This window comes from Neoarius graeffei, chromosome 6 (assembly GCF_027579695.1).
Source record: "Neoarius graeffei isolate fNeoGra1 chromosome 6, fNeoGra1.pri, whole genome shotgun sequence".
Lineage (NCBI taxonomy): Eukaryota > Metazoa > Chordata > Actinopteri > Siluriformes > Ariidae > Neoarius > Neoarius graeffei.
Window position 1 is genome coordinate 70,398,154 of NC_083574.1, and position 21,714 is coordinate 70,419,867.

The following is a 21,714-nucleotide window of genomic DNA, read 5'->3' on the forward strand; positions in this document are numbered from 1 at the left end:
ATTATGAATTGAATCACTGTCTTGAGTCATCCGAAGCGCCTCCTGAGCATAAAATCGCCGTGCCATATCGCAACAAGTTTTAACTCCAAACAGGTAGCCTAAACTATGGCTGACTTATTTTATCCTGTTTACAGTGGGCGTTCCCACCGCGAAAGAGAAACCAATGGAAGACAGGAAGCGTGAAAGTGATGATCATGCCATTACCATGTGAATAGTCTTTCGTGATTGCGTAAGTGGGCGCTCAGCGCTTCAACTCTGGTGTGACTGAGTAAGGTGATAAGTTTTATGTTTCATCTAATTTAGGTAGTTTTAAAAATATACTATTACAGGTAGTCGTCGACTTGCGACCTATGCAACTTACGACCGTCTGGTTATGACTTGCAAGTGTTTCCCAGCTGAGCTAGCTGAGCGTACGACAGTTTCCGCCCCAGCTCCTGGCCCCGCCCAGCATCCAGCCTCTCGTCGCGTACAACAGTTTCCGCCCCAGCTCCTGGTTTATGAAACGAGCAAATCCTCCCGCCAGTCCGAGCGCTGCAGCAGCTGCTGCTGATGATGATGTAGATGACCCACAGCCAAGCACCAGTGATGCCAGCGGTCACTAAGTTTTGTATTTTGCCATGTTTTACATTTGTATTTTGCTATGTTTCAAACTAAAATGTTTTCTATTTTTCATACCTGTATTTCGTCTTTTTTGTTTTGCACATATTAAACGAATTGTACTCTATGCAGTGTAGTATGCAGTGTTTGACTTGAACCAAATAATAAGCCACGGTAATGAAATAAGAAAATGTTGATAAAATAAGACTTGAAGATGATTACAATATCATTACACATCACAATATACTTGCGTTCATTTAACATAGGCCGACTTACGACCAGATCGGTTTACGACCGGTCAGTCGTAACCAAACGCAGTCGTAAGTCGACGACTACCTGTATTTGGCAGTGGGCACATAGGAAAGTATAAAGTTTCTGTTAACATGTTTATCATGCTTGCATGATGTAAACTCACAAAGATATCTATCTAAATACATGACCTACTCACTTTAAACCTGCCAGGCTTCATTGGTGAAGCTCTTGACCCCAGAGGGTTAATAGGAATTTCTGTTCCCATAGACTTGGCATTGGAAATTAGCCTATGGCTATAAATGCTATGATGCCTACTGGTAGGCTGTTGCACAGCCTGCATGATATGTATCTGTCCCTATCAAATAAACCATAACTAACTAACTAACTAACTTGGTATGGAAATTAGAGTGGTATAACTGGCCTATCCACCCTCTTCTGAATCTGAAGTGGTCAAATGTATGCAAGTGGGTTTCCCAAAGAAAGTCAATCCCTCAATTCAGCTGATTTAAATCTGAAAGCAATTTCTTTGCGTTTAACAGGGTGGTGTAGAGATTTAATGTTTCAACTCAAAATTTACCAGGCAACCTGCAGGCCATTTCAAGAGCTGCTCATTAACCATATTATATTTTAGAAATTAATATATATGTAATGGACTTGTATTTTTGTAAATATAGAAAAAGGGACCCTTCAGTAGTACTACAAAAATAAATAAATGCCAGTAGTAATTAAAAAAAAAAATCAAAAGGAGATATAACGAAGAGTCTATGGGGGGGGGTTACCTGTTCATATAAATCCTTTCACTGTCAGTTTAATAAACTCTTTATCTACTCACTGAGATAGGAAAGACAGACCCAAAAAACAGTAACACATTCAGTTCAGTGTCTGACCACTGACTGAACCTCAGTCAACATTTGGGATAGTTACTGTTTCTTCATTTCGGATGATCACCTTCACATATGCCATCACTTTCTCTAGGTCCCAAAAGTCTTTTTTAGTTCCATTGTGGGTAATGCGAAATTTGGCAGGGTGAAAAATAATGTAGCGAATGCCATCTTGGTCCTTGAGCGGTTTCTTGACTACTTTAAATGCGGATCTGGCATGTGCCATACTGGAAGAGGAATCGGGGGGGAAATGGAGATTGTGGTACCTATGTATTTTAGTGCCACTTGCCTGCTTGGTGCAACGGACAATCTCAACACCCATACTTGTGTAACTTTGCTATGATAACTGGGGTTTTACCGTTTGCCCTCTGTGGTTGAAGACCCCGGTGCTATCTGTAGACTAGCATTTCTTTTTAAAGCCGAACACTTCTTTAAGCAGCTTTGAGACCGCTTGAGCCTGGTTCCTCTGCTACATTCAACATACAGATGTTTGACCACCTCATTCTACTTTCCATATCCAGGTATTTTTCCTGGAGGCCAGCCACATCTGCCTCATGTTTACATACTGTAGTCTGCAGACAGGTTAGTTCATCTGAACATGCAGACAACTTCCTTTTTAATGACCTGTAACTCATTTTTAACACCATCAAATTCACTAGCAAGAACAGTCTTTAGCTCTGACTGGAGTAATGTGGAGATGTCTTTCAAAGAGGTGAGGATTTTGGCTTTTGTGTCCGCCATGAATGCTAGCTTATTTGATTTCTTGCCACTGGAGACTTTAGGCTTGTTAGCAATACTTCTTCCTGTGTAGGTCAATTGTCACAAGCTTTTGGCCTTTTGCATGAGGATGTCAAAGCAAAAAATAAATACAAAGCTGAGAATAAAAAAAACATGTATTCTGTACATTTTGGGTGGACAATGAATGCAAAAAAATCTCCACAATTTTAAACAAAAATTCAGTAGAGCTCACCAAACTGTAACCTTTCTCCTTTGTCTGCTCACTGGCGCCCCAACTGATATTTTAATATCAGTGTGTGTTGTCTGCCTACGTGTGCCAGAATTGTCAGTCGTTCATTGGTATTAGAGAATTGATATCCTACACCTTCTCATTATCTCTAGCCGCTTTATCCTGTTCTACAGGGTCGCAGGCAAGCTGAAGCCTATCCCAGCTGACTACAGGCAAAAGGCGGGGTACACCCTGGACAAGTCGCCAGGTCATCACAGGGTTGACACCTAGACACAGACAACCATTCACACTCACACCTACGGTCAATTTAGAGTCACCAGTTAACCTAACCTGCATGTCTTTAGACTGTGAGGGAAACCGGAGCACCCGGAGGAAACCCATGCAGACACGGGGAGAACATGCAAACTCCGCACAGAAAGGCCCTCACCGGCCATGGGGCTCGAACCTGGACCTTCTTGCTGTGAGGTGACAGCACTAACCACTACACCACCGTGCCGCCGTCCTACACCTTGTTAGATGATATTTATTGCTGTTAGGGTTTTGCTGGGATTCGAACCCGGGTTGCTGGTGTGATAATCCAGCAAACCCCCACTAGGCCACCAGGGGGATGACTCAAGTGCAGAGGCGTGAGACGAAAGTAGAGTATCAAAAACAGTTTATTTACACTATATACAATCCAAGGGAAAAAACAAAAAGAATAATCCAAAAGCTCAGAAGATAAACAAAAATAAAAATATCCCAAGGTTCAATGTTCAAAATCCAACTCAAAAAAGTAGAAGCAAAAAACTCAAACGCTCAGAAGATCCAAAGGTCAAAACAAAAATCCACAAAGTCCAAAAGAAAGCAACAAAAACCAAGAATTCTAAGACACAGGCAAGGTACATGGGACAGAGGGAACTAGCACTAACAGCATAGCATAAAGACTCCGTGACTAGGGACTGAACTGAGGGTGTGTGTGTGTATATATGTGTGTGTGTGTGTGTGTGTGTATATATATATATATATATATATATATATATATATATATATATATACACACAAAATAAATTGGAAACAGGTGACACTAATGAAGACAGGCAATCAACACAAACACAGGAACAGTGGCGGCCTCTAGAGGCCAAAACAAACATGACAAGAAAAGGAAATAACAGCGGCCTCTAGAGGCCAAAACAGTCCCAGTCCTAACAATTGCTCATCCAAGAGGAGGGTAGGAAGTCAAACTTTTCTTTCATAGGGTGAGGTGTTGGCATCCATGTAATTGCATAGGTTATGGTATGCAACAGCCAGCAGTTTGCCTCAAACGTTTTCAGAATCATTTGGGATGGGGTGGTTGTGGGTTTTTTTTTTTTTTTGGTTGTGTTCTGTAAGTTTTAAGGTTTCAAAAGATTTATGCAAAGAAAAAAAATAGATGTGTAGTTTGTCTGAGGAGAAATTGAGGACAGTCAGTAGATTATGCGTGCGCACAAGTTGTGTTCCATTCGTTCGTCCGGTGTCATTTCCTAACCACTTTTCCTTGACCTCAGTGGAAAAAGTCATGAGGTCAAGGAAGGACTTGAGGGAGAATTCATATAGAAGTTGAAAAAGGCAACTGCGGTGCTCAGAGAATCTGACTGCACGTTCACTGACTACGTTTACATGCACGTCCAAATCGAGCTGCTGTTGGTAATCGAGCAAAGGGTCCCAGCAGGGGTGCCAGAGAAATCCAATCCTACATGCACAAGTGAAATCGGGCTATTGTGCAAGGTGCATTGTGCACCCGAGCCACACGTGGCGCTGCACGCCCCATCGTGTTGGTACACTTCCGGTTGTCGTCATGAAGAAGAGCTATAGTGTTGCCAGATACTGCTGACGTTTTCCAGCCCAAAACATGTTCAAATCCGCTAAAATGCACTTAAAACCCCCAATCTGGCAACACTAGGTTCCGTGTTCAATCTGTTCGGCTTGCTCTAACAGACTATGGCTACAAACTGTCCGGCGCAGACCACTGTTTTGTAAGACAACTTATTTTGCACAATAATATTTTTCTAAAGTCCATTTTTTGCTTACAAAAAATATTTTTTTTTTGCTTACAACTTAACTTATGTCTTAATAAACACACAAAAAGTTCAGTTGTTTTGTTTTTATTGACATTCTTCAGATGTTGGACACACACATATATATATATATATATATATATATATATATATATATATATATATATATATATATATATATATATATACACACACAAATACAATGACTTGTTTATGTACACAATTCACAGCTATGCAACAGCTGTACAGATGTATTTGGTGATACAGTAAGTGAGCTAAATTTTAACAGTGCAAACAATGCCACAAAAAGAAAAGATTCATGCCGTTGTCATGATTCGTTGTCATGCCGACCGAGGCTGTTGTGTTTCCCGCTTGTGGTCTCGTCACTCGTCACTTCCGGAAGTAGCTCGACAACTAGCTCGATAGGGTATACATGCGCAAAATAGCTCGGCAGAAATCGCATAAACTAGGTCGTGTAGCTCGATTCCGAGAAATCAAGTTCGGTTCAATTTCAGCCGAATTAAGGTGTATACATGGCATTTTGAACTTCGATTTCAGTCGAGCAACGGCAGAAATTCGATTCTCTCCATGTGCATGTAAACGTAGTGACTGTCTAAGTCAACTCCTTGTGTGCGTGTAAGACTTGGTATTGGTTTCAAAAGATTTATGTTAAGAAAAAATGGAAGAGACAGGAGATCAGTGCTCACATGCACGAACACACACACCCTACTTTCCAGTAGTCCGTCCTATGTCCTTTTCTAACCAGTTTTCCTGACCTCGATGGAAATGTAAAGCTAGCATTTAAAATCTCTGTCTCTGTGTATTTTTTATTATTATTTTATTGGGATTATGATGATATTTGAAGGAGCAGATTTTCTGTTGTGTTTATTAGATGAACACAAATTTTTTATTTTGGGCATAACTGATTCTGATGCATTTGAATATAATACATTATAGATGTAATAAATAATCATATAAAGTTACTTTTACTTGAGTATAGTTTTTTCTTACTCTACCCACCTCTGTTTAGGAGCAAGTTTGAGTGTTTCTAGGATGAAGACAGCTATGAGACCAAAATTAATTAAAAAAAAAAAAAGTTGAGCTTGTGTAGTAATGTTCATGTGTATAAAATTGTTTTTGCAAGTACTTTTCAACTTGTTTTCAATTGAATACAATGCAAAGACAATATATTTAATGTTCAAATTGAAACTATAGGGTTTTTTTTGGTTTGGTTTTTGTGGTAAATGTACACTTATTTTGAATTTGATTCCTGCAACATGTTCCAAAACGTTGGGATAGGTGCAACAAAACACTGGGAAAGTTGTGGAATGTTCAACAAACACCTTTTTGGAATTGGAAAGGCTCAATTATTCACAAACAAGGATGGGACGAAATTCACCACTGTGTGAAAAAACTACATGGCCAAACAGTCCAACAGTTTAAGAACATTTTCCCAATGTATAATTGTGAGGAATTTAGGGATTTCACAATCAGCAATCCATTTTATCAAAAGTTTCAGCAAACCCAGAGAAATCCCTGCATGTCAGAGCAAGACTGAAAACCAACACTGAATTGATAACTGTAGAAAGGCAACTGATTTTATTTTATAAAGGAAGGAAATCTTTTGTGTACATTTAAGTAACCTGTCATTGGGAGGGACATTTTCTATTCATGGTTCAATATTTTTCTCTGCAAGTTCACTGAAGTGTTTCCTTTAGTACCTTTTGTCCTAAGGTATAATATGTAATGTCTTATTAGCTGGGTAACAACAGTTTTCTTTCATACCTACATAAAATGTTCAATATCATGAATTGAACTGAATTGACCAATAATTTTATATTTAGATTTATTTCTCTTCTCTGAACGTTTTTTTCAAGTGTGCTGTCTTATCTCCACTGTTGTCTGTGGCCAATTTTCGTCAAGTCTCTGGGCCAAGTCTCACACGAATTGGAGGCATGGCTGTCCCTGTGGCACTCTCACCATAGTGCCAATGAGATTTCAAAATAAAAGTCCCTCCTCATGTGGGAGCTTCCTTGAGTCACATGGAGCATTATCATGAGGAGGAAGAGCTACCATATTGATTTGAATCACATTGTCAAATTGCACTGCATTGCAATAGGGGTTGATTGATTGATTGAGGAACTTTATTAATCCCCAAGGGGGAAATTGAACGCCACCTGACTATACATACAACACACAACAGTAAGACAGGACAACCACATCATAAATAGAAGGAGAAATATAAATAGATAAAGATATAAAAAATAAAAACAGTTCATCATAAAACTCCAAAGAATCACAGCAATTTTCTAAAACTGCCATTAAAAGCGCAGTTGAATACTTACAAGTTAAAAGTACTTAGCAGTTTTTGTTAAGAAGTCTTATCGCTGCAGGAATAAAAGACCTCCTAAACCGTTCAGTGGAGCAATTGGGTAGAAGGAGCCTTTGACTCCTTCCACTCCTCACAAATAGGCTGTACAGTGGGTGATCATCTTTCAACATGACACTGTTCACCTTCCTCATCACCCGCTCCTCTAGAATTTGCTCAACTGTACTCAAACAATATATATGAGTCTTAAATGTATCGGGGTGAATATATATGAGTCTTAAATGTATCGGATCATTGGCAATGCATTGAGATGTGCACTGCATTAGTGTCAGTGATGGAGATGCATGTTGCTACTGCTGAGGAGAACTGCACAGGCAATTTTGACATGAGTGAATTAATTGCCATGCCTGCTTGGTAGCCTGGTACTGGTACCCTGCCATACTGTACTGTTGTACAACCACCGACTGCTGTTAATTGCACAGGTTATGGTATGCAACAACCAACTGATGCTACGGTTGCGGTCACATTTGCAATTTTTTTTCATGGAAATGCATCTCTAGTTTCTATCTTTCTTTTTTCCAGACCACTTTTGTCCCATTTCTTCCCCCACAATTTTTGAGCTACAGATCCCAAATACATTTCAAATCATCCATCCTCTCCAGGAATAGACACATTTGTGCTCTTATTTTTGTTGTTTTGTGTGCTTCCTTTTGCTAGGGTCTGTTCTACATACAAGTCTTGAGTCAAAGTGCAAGTCACAACATGTTATGAGCACAATTGCTGATAATGCTCTGCACTGTATTTAATTTTGTTGCAATCATGCTCAATATTAAAAACCATGTAAATGCCATGGTACCTTATCCACAAAACTTTGCGCAAGGACTTCACCGCTACCAGTACAGAGAAGTAAAAACATAAACAGAGTTTTCAAAAGAGAGTTAAGGTTCCATGATGCCCTTGATTGCTTAATACTAAGTAGGTAGGACGTTTATACTGTTTATGGTACGATTGTTTTCCCTGTGCTATGAAAATGCAAATAAGTCCAGGAAAAGCAAAAGGAACATGATTTTTACAAAGTTTTTTTCTTTTCAGGAAATGGACATTGATGAGATCTTGAGGCTTGCAGAAACCAGGGAAAGTGATCAAGGTTCCAGTGCCACGGATGAGCTTCTGTCCCAATTTAAGGTATGTTACCAGATTTCAGTAGGTTTTGACCAATTAAAATAATTTTTAAAGAATTAAAAAAGACTTTCAGTAAAGTGTGTCTGCTCTGACAGGTGGCAAACTTCACCATGGACGACAGTACACCAGAGCTGGAGGAGAAGACCATGAGGGATTGGGATGAAATCATTCCAGAAGATCAGAGACGGCGGGTGGAGGAGGAGGCGAAACAGAAGGAGATGGAGGACATTTACATGTTGCCCCGGAGCAGAAGCTCAAATAAAAGAGTAAGTTCTATTTCATCCTTTCTGACCACCAGAGGTGGTGCATAAGCACTGGATGTCTCCACCTCACACAAGCGCAGGTTCGAGTACCAATACCAACAAAGTCACCTGTGACCCCTGATGACCCCAGCTACTCTATATGTTCCGGTGACGTCAGAGGATCTATTCCTTTTCATCTTCTCGCTCGCAGGTAGACTGCACATTACAGAGCTTTATTAAAAGAAGGCTGATAGTAGGGTTGGGCGGTATCCAAATTTTGATACCTTTAAACTGTCTCTGTGTTTTCCTGGGGTATACGGTATTACCGAGAAAAAAATAATATTTTGTTTCGGCCTACTGTGTAACGTGCGCCTATGCCTCAAATGTACTATTTAAAAGCAGCATAGCGAATTGTGTGCATTGTGGTATGGATTAAACAGCAAAGCGAATTTTGTGCATTGATGAATGGATTAAGAGATATTTCAAAGCATCACGCAACTCTTCCTTCATCTTGAAAATAGCATTCAACTGTCGTTTACACATGTCTGCGTTGAAATGCCATTTGCAGCACTATTTCACCTACTCCATCAAAAAAAAGTACACGATGAGCAGGATCATAACCTTTCAAGCATGGGAAATATAAAAAAGAAAAAGAATCAACCAACACCCAAGTCCGTTTAGACTGCGCGATAAACCATATTCTTCAGCGCAAATGAGGCGAACCTAATTCAAATGCGTGATAGCTGCACAAGGCAAAATCATATGGGCCCACGTCATGCCATGGCGGGGAAATTAATAATCAAATGGCCTTACCTTGATTAAAACGTTGTCTTGATCACATAACTCCTTACAATTATTCCACTTAAATCCATACGGTTTAACACACCCAACAAAGATAGCAAGCGCATTGCTAATTCCCACCAGAAACCTAACAGTTTACGCTACGATGTTTTCTTCCGTTTCTTCAGTAGATGACATTTCAAACGTTTATTACCCACATCCCAAATGTCATACGTTATATTATTTTACCTTGTTGTTACTCATGTAACCTACTCAAAACACAACTCATTGGAGAGATCTCGTGGAAGTGGAGTACCCCAGGCTATGGTGTGCCTTAGGGGACATATTAGATTTTTCGTTTGGTTTGAAACCAAAATACTGCCACACTGCCGATGTTGTATTTTTTTTTGCCACTAACTCGTTATCTTGACTTGCCATCTTTCAACCGCGGTCTCAGTCTCTCTTATTTTTTTAGATAGGACAGTATAGAGAGACAGGAAATGAGCAGGGGAGAGAGAGAGACGGGATCGGGAAATAACCTCGGGTCGGAATCGAACCCGGGTCCCCGGATTTATGGTACGGTGCCTTAGCCATCTGAGCCATGACACCCCCGGTCTCAGTCTCTTGCGAAGCTTTCTGTCAGACTCCAAATGTCACGCAGGGTTGCCATGGTAACGACATAAACAACCCTGCACGCGATGAGAACTTCTTTAGGAAATTGATAGAATTAGTGAAAATACGATCACACAGTTATTCGGGATGATCTTCAATTTATTATTTTATATTATGACCTCATGTACTCCATATTTATTTAGATATTATATATTTTTTTAAAATGACGGTAATGAGACCGATACCGTTGATACTTTTGGATACTTCGGGATACCTTCTTACCGTAATACCGCCCAACCCAACTGTTCATCGCGAATAGCCTTATGAAAACTTGTCGGTGTTACGAACATCTCGCCCTCCAAAGGCTGCGACGAGTGAACACGCCAGTGAAAGGTTTGCTGAGGTTTGTCATGTTCACTCCTTTCGCTTGGATCATTATCCTCAGCTGATCTACAGTTGTTTAAGCACCTACAGTTGTAGTCAGAAGTTTATATACAGTGACATGAATATCATGGCAGTATTTGGGCTTTCAGTAATTTCTTTGAACTGTTCTTTTTCTGTGGCAGAATGTACAGCATACATCTTTAATTAAAAAAAATTAGAATTTGGTGCACAAGTTTTAATTTTCTTTGGGTTTTCTGAAATCAATACAGGGTCAAAATTATACATAAAGGGTCAAAAATATACATTCAGCACACCTAATATTTGGGTAAAATGTCTTGTCGCAAGATTCACCTTGACCAAACATTTTTGTTTATCATGAACAAGCTTCTGGTAGAATTCTGGTTGGATATTTCATGAATCTTCATGGTAGAATTGGTAGAGTTCAATTAATTTTTTTTCCTTGGCATGGACTACTTATTAGCACAGTCCATATATTTTCAATAGGGTTGAAGTCAGGACTTGTTTTAAGCTTAATGTTAGCCTGCTTTATCTTCCACACCCAGCTCTGATGCGTGTTTGGGTTCATTGTCCTGTTGTAAGTCCCAAGTCATGTTCAAGTTTCTGATGGTTTATGCTGAAGAATTCTGAGGTAGTCCTCCTTCATTATTCCATCCACTTTGTGCAATGAATCAGTTCCACTGGCAGTAAAACAGCCCCAGAGCATGATGATCCTAACCACCACCACCAGCTGGTACAGTGTGTCCCTCTGTACATGGTGGTCATTGTGGCCAAACAACTTAATCTTTGCCTCATCTGACCATACAGCTATCCTCCAGAAGACTGTTTTTCTTTGTCCATGTGGTCAGCTTCAAACTTCAGTTGAGCTTGAAGGTGTCAATTTTGGAGCAGGGGGTTATTTCTTGGACAGCAGCCTCTTAGTCCATAGTGATGTAAAACTCACTGAACTGTAGACAGTGATCTATCAGTTTCCAGTTCATGGCAGGGCTGTGCCATGGTGGTTTCCAGGTTGTTCCTGATCATCCAAACCAATTTCCTGGTTTGGATGATCCGAGAGTGACAGTTTGGGTTTTCTTGAAGCAAAGTGGCTTGGCAAAGTGACTACACCTCACAATAACTTGCATACAATTGTGGGCTTTGTTTTTTTTTCCTCTCCAAGCTTTAAGTTTCACAAGAAAATACAATTGCATCACCAGTACCTTACAAAAAGTATAACTGTGTGTGTGTGTGTGTATATATTAGCGTGTGTATATATGTGTGTGTGTGTGTGTGTGTGTGTATATATATATATATATATATATATATATATATATATATATATATATATATATATACACACACACTATTTTATGTGTGTGTACATATAAGATTAACTTTCCTTTTATCAAAATACTGTAGAAGAGTGACAATCATGTTATACACCAAAACAGCATTACTATCTAAGAACATAAGATTTAAAAAAATCCCCAAACCCATCAGTCAGCAAACAGTAGTGTCACTACTAGACAATAAGTTAATACAGTAGCAGTTGAATTACACCGAGCCAAATACTAATTCCAGTATAAACCATGAAAAAGTGCATCAGTCTGGGATAAATGGAAAATTTATTTGCTTTATAAATTGAAAAAATGGACCCCATATTTTCTGGAATTTACCAGCAGAATCACTCAGTGAAAGTTGAGAACATCTTGAGCCCAATGAATATGAGGGTGATTCCTGTGACTTCCATTTTATTACTATGAGCCTTTTGGCCAAAAAAGTGGTAAAAGCCAGGAAGTCTTTTTTAACTGCTGAAAGAGATGGTAACAAACGAAAGACTCCAAACAATGCGCCAAAAGCATCAGGCTCAACTTCTTCCCCATTTATTACAGAAATTATACTAAAAACTTCTGTCCAATATTTATGCAAAGATGGGCAAAGCCAGAGCATATGTATAAGATCTGCAGGTGAATGCTGACATCTGTTGCATGCAGAGGGCACCCCATCATAAAACTTAGACAAAGTGCATTAGTATAATAGGTGCAATGAACCAATTTACACTGAATAAGGCCATGCCTTGCGCAAATAGATTTATGAACTCGTTTTAAAATCTCAGCCCATGTTTCCTCTGATACTGCCTCCCCCAAATCGTTCTCCCATAATATCTTAATGGAATTTAAAGAATCCAGACATAAAAGATAAATTAAGTTATAAATATGTGAGATTGAGCCTTTTAAGGTTGGGATTGGCGTGAGAAGCCTATCTAGAACAGAATCGTCAGGTGGGTGGGGAAACATGGGAAATGTGTTATGAGCAAAGCTCTGGACCTGCAAATATCTTTATTTTTATTTTGCTTAGGAAGTGAAAATTTGTCCGATAATTGCCGAAAATAGGTAAAAACATTATCAATATACAAGTCTTTAAAGGTATTAATGCCAGGCTTTTCCCATTTTAAAAAGACACTATCCATCAGAGAGGGAGGAAAAACATTCTCTACATGGTCTAGTGGAGCACAGGTAGAGAATGACTGACTAGAGGCCAAAGTAGCACTTGAACTAAACCCAGATTCTAAGAGAAGTTTTAACGATTACATTCTTAGCATAGGGAGAAAGGGAGGAATGAATAGGAGAGTGTGCCTTTAGTGACACAGGTTTATTAGAATTAGATTCTATGATAAGCCATGCTGGAGGAGGTTGAAAAGCCTCATATTGAAGCCAGTATTTAAAAATCCTTATATCGGAGGCCCAATAATAAAATCTAAAATTAGGCAGCGCCATTCCTCCAAGCAGTTTGGGCCTTTGTAAATACTGCATATGCATTCTAGGAACCTTCTTATTCCATACAAACTCAAGGATCAAACTGTCCACTTTGTGGAAGAAAGTTTGAGGGAGAAAAAGAGGTATACATTGGAACAAATAGGAAAAGCGTGGGAGAATATTCATTTTGGCCATATTAACTCGTGCAACCAAAGAAAGATTAAGAACAGACCAGCGATCAAAATCTTCCTTCATTCGGGTCAACCAAGGGACAAAATTTGCTTTATAAAGGTCCTCAGATTTTTGCGTGACTTTAACTCCCAAATATGTGAAACTGTGTTGAGCAATTTTAAAGGGTAGATTATGCAGGGGATAATCTTTAGCAGTGGTATTAATAGGAAATATCTCACTTTTGCTCAAGTTGAGTTTGTATCCAGATATCAAGCTAAATGATTGAAGAGTGGTGAGTGTGGCAGGGGCAGAGGTGGGCAAGTTGCAAATGAATAAAAGATCATCCGCATGAAGTGAAGCTTTCAACTCTATACCATTTCTTACTATGCCTGTAATGGGATTGGACCGGAGTGCTACTGAAAGGGGTTCGATGCCAATTGCAAATAACGAAGGACTTGAAGGGCAGCCCTGTCTTGTGGAGCGGTAGAGGCGAAAGTAGTCTGAATTAATGTCATTTTTCCTAATTGAAGTGCGCGGAGAAGAGTAGAGCAACCGAATCCAAGCGATAAAGTTTTTACCAAAGCCAGAGTTCTCTAAAGTGAAGAAATGATAATTCCATTCCGCTCTATTGAACGCCTTCTTGGCGTCTAAAGGTATTAAGGCCTCTTGAGTGTCACAAGAAGGAATATTATAAATTGCATTGAACAAACATCTGAGATTAGAGAAAGAATGCCTGTTTTGAATTAATCCTGTTTGAGCTTGAGAGATTATAGAGGGGAGGACAGATTCAAGGTGTACTGCCAGTAATTTGGATAACAGTTTAAAGTCAACCTTCAATAAACTTATTGGGCGATAAGAGGAGCAAGCTAAAGGGTCTTTGTCTTTTTTTTCCAAGATCAAAGAAATGAAGGCTTGATTAAGAGTCTCAGGAAGACAACCAACATCAAATGATTCATTAAACGTGTCCAATAGTAAAGGGGCCAGCTTGTGCCAAAACTACTTATAAAATTCAGATGGAAAACCATCTGGGCCTGGGCACTTTTCATTTTGTAGAGCTGAAACAGCTGTGTTTAGTTCTGCAATAGTAATTGGCTTCTCAAATTCTTCAACATCCGACAGACCAATGGAGAGAATAAAATTTTTAAAGAAGGTATCTGTAACAGATCCCTGATGTGGGTGGAGCACAGAAGCACGGCAGGCAAGAGTTGATGTTCTCTCACACGCCTTATTTTCTTAGCTTTTCAGCTTTGCTCATTCACACACACAGTCGCGCACACAACACATGTGTTCTGGTCGGAAGAGACCTCTTCTCTGCTCTCCCCCTCCTTACATGCTCCATCATGACTGCAACACATACGTTAATTGACATCAGATGTCATGACTTAGCCATTCACCTTCCCTGGCCACGCCCCCACTACCACATGCCCCTGCTGTCACATACCCCCACCACCCGACTCAGGCCGGGGAGCTGCCCCCCGATGGGACAGGAAGTCCGCCACCACCATCTGCGCCCCCGGCCTGTGGACCACCTCAAATGGCTGGAGGGTGAGATTCCAAAAAAGTTGGGACAAAGTACAAATTGTAAATAAAAACGGAATGCCATAATTTACAAATCTCAAAAACTGCTATTGTATTCACAATAGAACATAGACAACATAGCAAATGTCGAAAGTGAGACATTTTGAAATTTCATGCCAAATATTGGCTCATTTGAAATTTCATGACAGCAACACATCTCAAAAAAGTTGGGACAGGGGCAATAAGAGGCTGGAAAAGTTAAAGGTACAAAAAAGGAACAGCTGGAGGACCAAATTGTAACTCATTAGGTCAATTGGCAATAGGTCATTAACATTATTGGGTATAAAAAGAGCATCTTGGAGTGGCAGCGGCTCTCAGAAGTAAAGATGGGAAGAGGATCACCAATCCCCCTAATTCTGTGCCGACAAATAGTGGAGCAATATCAGAAAGGAGTTTGACGGTGTAAAATTGCAAAGAGTTTGAACATATCATCTACAGTGCATAATATCATCAAAAGATTCAGAGAATCTGGAAGAATCTCTGCACATAAGGGTCAAGGCCGGAAAACCATACTGGGTGCCCGTGATCTTCGGGCCCTTAGATGGCACTGCATCACATACAGGCATGCTTCTGAATTGGAAATCACAAAATGGGCTCAGGAATATTTCCAGAGAACATCATCTGTGAACACAATTCACCGTGCTATCCGCCGTTGCCAGCTAAAACTCTATAGTTCAAAGAAGAAGCCATATCTAAACATGATCCAGAAGCGCAGACGTCTTCTCTGGGCCAAGGCTCATTTAAAATGGACTGTGGCAAAGTGGAAAACTGTTCTGTGGTCAGACGAATCAAAATTTGAATTTCTTTATGGGCACCCAGTATCATTCGGACTAAAGAGGAGAAGGACAACCCAAGTTGTTATCAGCGCTCAGTTCAGAAGCCTGCATCTCTGATGGTATGGGGTTGCATGCATGTGGCATGGGCAGCTTACACATCTGGAAAGACACCATCAATGCTGAAAGGTATATCCAGGTTCTAGAGCAACATATGCTCCCATCCAGACGACGTCTCTTTCAGGGAAGACCTTGCATTTTCCAACATGACAATGCCAAACCACATACTGCATCAATTACAGCATCATGGCTGCGTAGAAGAAGGGTCCGGGTACTGAACTGGCCAGCCTGCAGTCCAGATCTTTCACCCGTAGAAAACATTTGGCGGATCATAAAACAGAAGATACGACAAAAAAGACCTAAGGCAGTTGAGCAACTAGAATCCTACATTAGACAAGAATGGGTTAACATTCCTATCCCTAAACTTGAGCAACTTGTCTCCTCAGTCCCTAGATGTTTACAGACTGTTGTAAAGAGAAAAGGTGATGTCTCACAGTGGTAAACATGGCCTTGTCCCAACTTTTTTGAGATGTGGTGTTGTCATGAAATTTAAAATCACCTAATTTTTCTCTTTAAATGATACATTTTCTGAGTTTAAACATTTGTCATCTATGTTCTATTCTGAATAAAATATGGAATTTTGAAACTTCCACATCATTGCATTCCGTTTTTATTTACAATTTGTACTTTGTCCCAACTTTTTTGAAATCGGGGTTGTACCTCTGGCCCCAGCTCCACCTTCTCTGGGACTACCAATGCCACGGGGACCCCCTCATTCCAAAATTTTTAACAGGTTGAGGTGGTAAATTTGCAATGCCCCACCCCTATCCGTTCGACTCACCGTGTGACCTCGAAGGGCCCTTTCCACTTGGCGATTAATTTGGAGCATGACGTGGGCAATAATACGAGCACTTTGTCTCCCAGCATGAACTTTCTAAGGCGCGTGCCCCTGTCATGCAGCTGGATTTGACGTTCTTGTGCCTACCGTAAATTCTCCTGGGTTAAGTGCGAGAGTGTGTGGAATTTTGCACGCAGGTTGAGAACGTATTGAATTTCATTCTTGCTAGGCAGAGGTCCCTCCTCCCAATTTTCCCGTAGCACATCCAAAATGCCATGCAGCTTATGCCCATGTAATGACTCAAATGGTGAGAAACCTGTGGAGGCTTGCGGGACCTCTTGTACTGCAAATAACAGGGGCTTGAGCCATTTATCCCAATTACGTGCATCCTCACTTACAAATTTCTGAATTATGTTTTTGAGTGTTTGATTAAAACACTCCACTAAGCTATCCGTTTGTGGGTGATGGACACTGGTGCGGATAGACTTAAAGGGCTGATGACACGTTTTTGACATCTTTGGCGATGTTTTATAACATAAAAAGTAATTCCCGATGATCCATATATTAATTCACGAAGGCGCCTATTTTACAAGTTATGATAAAAAACGCGGCTATTTGGGCAAATTTGACGGGGCTGCAGCACCCAGGAGACGAAAGAGGAGGAGGGGCTATATGACGTCAGCGAAAGAATCTTCCTCCTCACTTACCAGTTTGTTGTTGATGCGACAGGTGTTCAGTTTATCATTATTAGTATTATTATTATACATTATTATATAGTTATTATGCCTTTACGTTGTGTTAGCCGGCTTTTGCTCCAAAACCCACAAGGATGGGGTAAGTTTATTCAAGTTTCCCAGAGATCCCGAGCTGCATGCGAAGTGGGTGAAGCAAGTCAGGCGCACTCGTGACAAGTGGGAGCCCTAACCAACATCCATCCTGTGCTCTGAACACTTCGATTTGGATTGTTTTGACACCCTTCCCAGCTTAAAGGAATCTCTTGGGTGTTCAGTTCAGCACAAACGTGTGCTGCTACCATCAGCAGTGCCTACAGTATTCCGGAGGGGGTCTACTAGTAGCTATGCCGGATCCAGCAGTCGCCTGGGACAAGGTGACTCCTCCAAACACAGTCCAACTGTCAGAACATGTGTTGAGAAACGACATAAGATAAAGGTACATAGAGCTATAGAGTGCTCCGACATGATGCTAAAAATAGTAACACTGCGGTCTGCGCGGTCATCTTGGAAGTGACTCGCTCCAGAGCGCTCATAGAGTACACATTCATGATAATCATAAAAGTAATCATAAAGTCGGCATGATATCAGTCATGTATTTGCTTGTGAAAGCTTGTTTCTCAAAGCAAACACTGAGGGAAAGCTAACTTAGCCAGACAAGTAGGCTACAGATTGTCATTTACTTACGCTGATGTAGGTTATCAAATATTTTGCTTCATTCAAGGATAAAACTAAGAAGCCATAAACTAGAAGACGTGCCTGCCAATATTATCCTAAATGTATCACGGATCAGGCATAGTCGTAAGCTTATGTTAGCCGTTTGCATGCTCCATTAGGAACTATGTATTCAGTGTAGCATACGGCTTACATGATATAAGCAGTGTTTACACATGCAATACAACAATACACAATATTAAAATATTGATTCCGTAACATTTTGAACAAATATGGGTTGACCTACCAATCCTTGTTATCCAACCTTGTGGTGTTCAATGCTGGGCTGTCTGCCTGTCCGCTGTCCATCTCGGGGTCGGAGTCGCTCTCAGATTGCACAGTAACAGGTTCAAACCTGTACGGTTGGATGCACCCGTGTTCGTCATCACTTGATTCTTCCCATCTATCCCACTCACAACACAATTCTAGACTCCCAGAAGAGGAAGAGCTAGAGAGTTCACCAGCGTTTTCATGCGCCATTTCCATTGAGTAGACAGCCAGTGAACCGCAGCGTGTTCTTCCGCTGACGTCACAACATGGCCGCGAGCCACGGACCCAGTTTTCTTGCGCTGTGCAATTAAAAGTTGGATATTCGCGTAACAACAGCTTCTTTTCACGTAATTATAACAGAAATCTAACATGTTTGCCATGTTGTATAGTTTATTTAAGAAATTGCATAGAGTCATGTTCATGTCATCAGCCCTTTAATCCCCAGTAATCCATACAGTTCGCACAGTGTGCGTGACATAAATGTAGTGCCTTGGTCTGTCAGGATTTCTTTCGGAATCGCTAGCCCGGAGATAACACGGAAGAGTGCTTCTGCAATACTGCATGCAGAAATATTGCAAAGAGGCACCGCTTCCGGATATCGCATTGCATAGTCCACCAGAACAAAAATAAAGTGATATCCCTGTGCTGACCGGTCTAATGGCCTGACGAGATCCATACCAATTCTCTCAAATGGGATCTCAATTAGAGGGAGAGGGCGCAAAGGCGGTTTTGGTGTGGCCGCGAGATTTACTAATTGGCATTCGTGGCATGCCGCACACCACCGATGGACATCCCTGCGAGTCCCTGGCCAATAGAACCGGGCCATTATTCGGGCAAGTGTTTTATCTTGCCCTGTCTAGCCATGGGATTAAAGTGAGCTGCATGGAATACAAGTTCCCTACATCTCTTTGGGATCAACAGCTGGGTTATCTGTTCACCATTTTGAGTGTCCTGCGTCACTTGGTACAATCTATCCTTAATAATAACGAAATACGGGAAGACCGGTGTCGTGCTTGGCTGGAGAGTTTGACCATCGATTACTCTCACTTGGTCAAACACATGCCGCAGAGTCTCGTCTCACGACTGCTCTAACAGGAAATCCTCAAAGGAATCCCTGAGAGAGGGAGGAGGGGTGGGCTGCTCCTCACTCTTTGTATCGCCCTGATGTGGTGCTGACATAGATGGCTCTGTGACAGCTTCCCCAGTCAATGCCACACCAGTCAATGCCATACATCACCTTCCCATGACGTATTTATGCAGGACCCACCTCATCATGCGTTCCATCAATTCTTTAAACCCCAGTCGGCCAGTCAGTCCTCAAAATTAGTGAGTGGGTGAGATGAGGATTAACCACCACCTTAATTCTATGCATTTGGCCCCGGAATAGAATATGGACAGACACTAAAGGGTAATTGTGAACATCCCCATGGACACGCAACACCTTAACCGCTTGTGCTCTCCCCAGTGCCTCCCTTTGCACCAGGCTTTGGTGAATTGAGGTCTGGTTACAACCTGAATCCACCAACACGTGATGTGTATCCCCTTGAACACTTACCGATATGCGATACGTTCCGGCCCGATCAGGGGCGGTCTCTGGTGCGTCGGGGATCCGGATCACAGCTCCCACCTCCCTTGTGGAGCTCTAACTCTGGAGATGCTCTGACTCCCCGCGGTGCCAGCACACTGGCCCAGGCTTTCCCTCTGCACCGGCGGTAAGGGTGTCACACACCTGAGGAGAAGACGACACAGACACGGAAGAGGGAGATGGGAGGACACCACTGAGTTGGGCAATAAACTCAGTGGGCCGCTGGCCTTCCAGACCCTCCAGCAGGCCCACCAGGCGAACATTATTCCATCTTGACCGTCCTTCCAGGTCCTCATATCTTTTAGAGAGAGAGTCGACTGGGGTGGTAAGCGTGCTGACATTAGCTTGGAGGTCGGTTAGCCTGCTATCATGGTCATTAGCCAAGCGCTTGAGGTCCGTAATAGTCTCAGACTGTGAAGCAAGTTTGGTTTTGATGGACTCCAGAGCCACCATAATCTCTCTCTTGACAGCACCCAAGACAGTGGAATCAAAATTACGAATAATATCAGAGCGCATTTTGTCCATCATCTGCCTCATATTTGTCAACAAAGCTTCATTAGCATCTGGCTGCTGCTGGAGTTTCAGCTCGGGAGAAGGCTGAGGCCTATTACTGCAACCTGATTTGGGGGCGTCGGATTTCCCTCTATTTGCCATCATAAATTGTCCCCAGTTGCAAAAGAAGTCACTTGAAGCAACTAGCTGCAAAAGTAAAGCTCGAAAAGGAACAAAAGTGCAAAATAGTGCAAAAAAAAGTAGAAATTAAGTCACATTTCAGCAGAACGACTGCAAAACGTGTCCTACATCAAGCCTGCTCCTTGCATACAATTGTTTGAACTGATCTTGGAATTTACAGTTGTTTAGAAATGGCTCCAAGAGACATTCCAGAGTTGTGTACATCTGCAATCCTCTTTCTCAGATCTGCACTGAGCTCCTTGGACTTTCCCATTGTATTGTATGTTGGTCAATCCAATGAGTGCTGTAAATAAACCCTTTTTATGAAGGCACAGAGAAGCTGCCAGCTGTAGTCAATCGTGATCACTAACAGGAAGATAAGAGACCTTGGCCTTAGCAAGATAAGACATTTTGGAAGTTTCAGCACCTCTGAATTAATAATCCAAGTGAGCGCATGTAAATTTTTGACCCTTTATGTACAATTTTGACCCTGTGTTGATTTCAGAAAACCCAAAGAAAAGGTAAAGGGGAGGATAAGCTGAGACTGCTGTGCCCTGTGTGGGCTTTAATAGTGTATGTAAATGTGACTGTGAGCATACAGCAGTCTGAACAGCTGTTTGTCAGGTATGGTGGTCCTAAGAAAGGCTGTGCTCTCTCCAAACAGTGACTGTCTCACTAGATCATGGACCTCATCACCCACACATATAAAACAGGTGGTCACCCCCTGACATCCAGGCTGAGCTGCCACTCTACTCGGGCTGTCTCCACATCATGGACAGCCTTGTGAGGCATACCCATATGTGTATCTCATATGTAGATAGCCGTGCTGTGGCATCATGGGCATCACCTACCACCTTCTCTAGATTCTGTCAGATGAATGTTGCCACTTCCCACCCACTGAGTGTGGTCCTATTGCCCGGACCTGCTGCTTCCTCTCAATGAGTTATGAGTTGGGATTGCTGTAGACTTTGTTGTTATGGGTCAACCAGTGCTTATGCACCATCTCTGGCAGTCAGGAAGGATGAAATAGAACGAAAGTTACGAATGTACAGTAACTATATGGTTTTATGAATCCTAAATGACCACCAGAGTGCTGTCACTCAGAATCCTCGTGGTTTCATGAGAGGATTCTGCAGGAACAGATCTTCTGATGTCACCAGAACATACAGGGTCACAGGTGTAAAAAGCTAGCAGTACTCCAAACACTATGCAGGCAGTTTCATGATCATGGTTGAAAGGAACTTGTATCATACCGGCTCGAACATCGCCTGGGTTAACAAGGTTCATGCTGGTCACCTCCTGCTCCGGGG

General features: G+C 41.5%; 1 protein-coding gene across 1 annotated transcript in view; it reads left to right on the forward strand.

Annotated features, from left to right (window-relative positions):
• Positions 1 to 21,714, forward strand: part of chd2 (chromodomain helicase DNA binding protein 2) — a 221,237-nt gene that overhangs the window by 152,662 nt on the left and 46,861 nt on the right. Inside the window, exons 22-23 of the mRNA XM_060924378.1 lie at positions 8,152 to 8,244; positions 8,337 to 8,507. Coding sequence (XP_060780361.1) covers positions 8,152 to 8,244; positions 8,337 to 8,507 — 264 coding nt within the window. The remainder of the gene's footprint in view (positions 1 to 8,151; positions 8,245 to 8,336; positions 8,508 to 21,714) is intronic.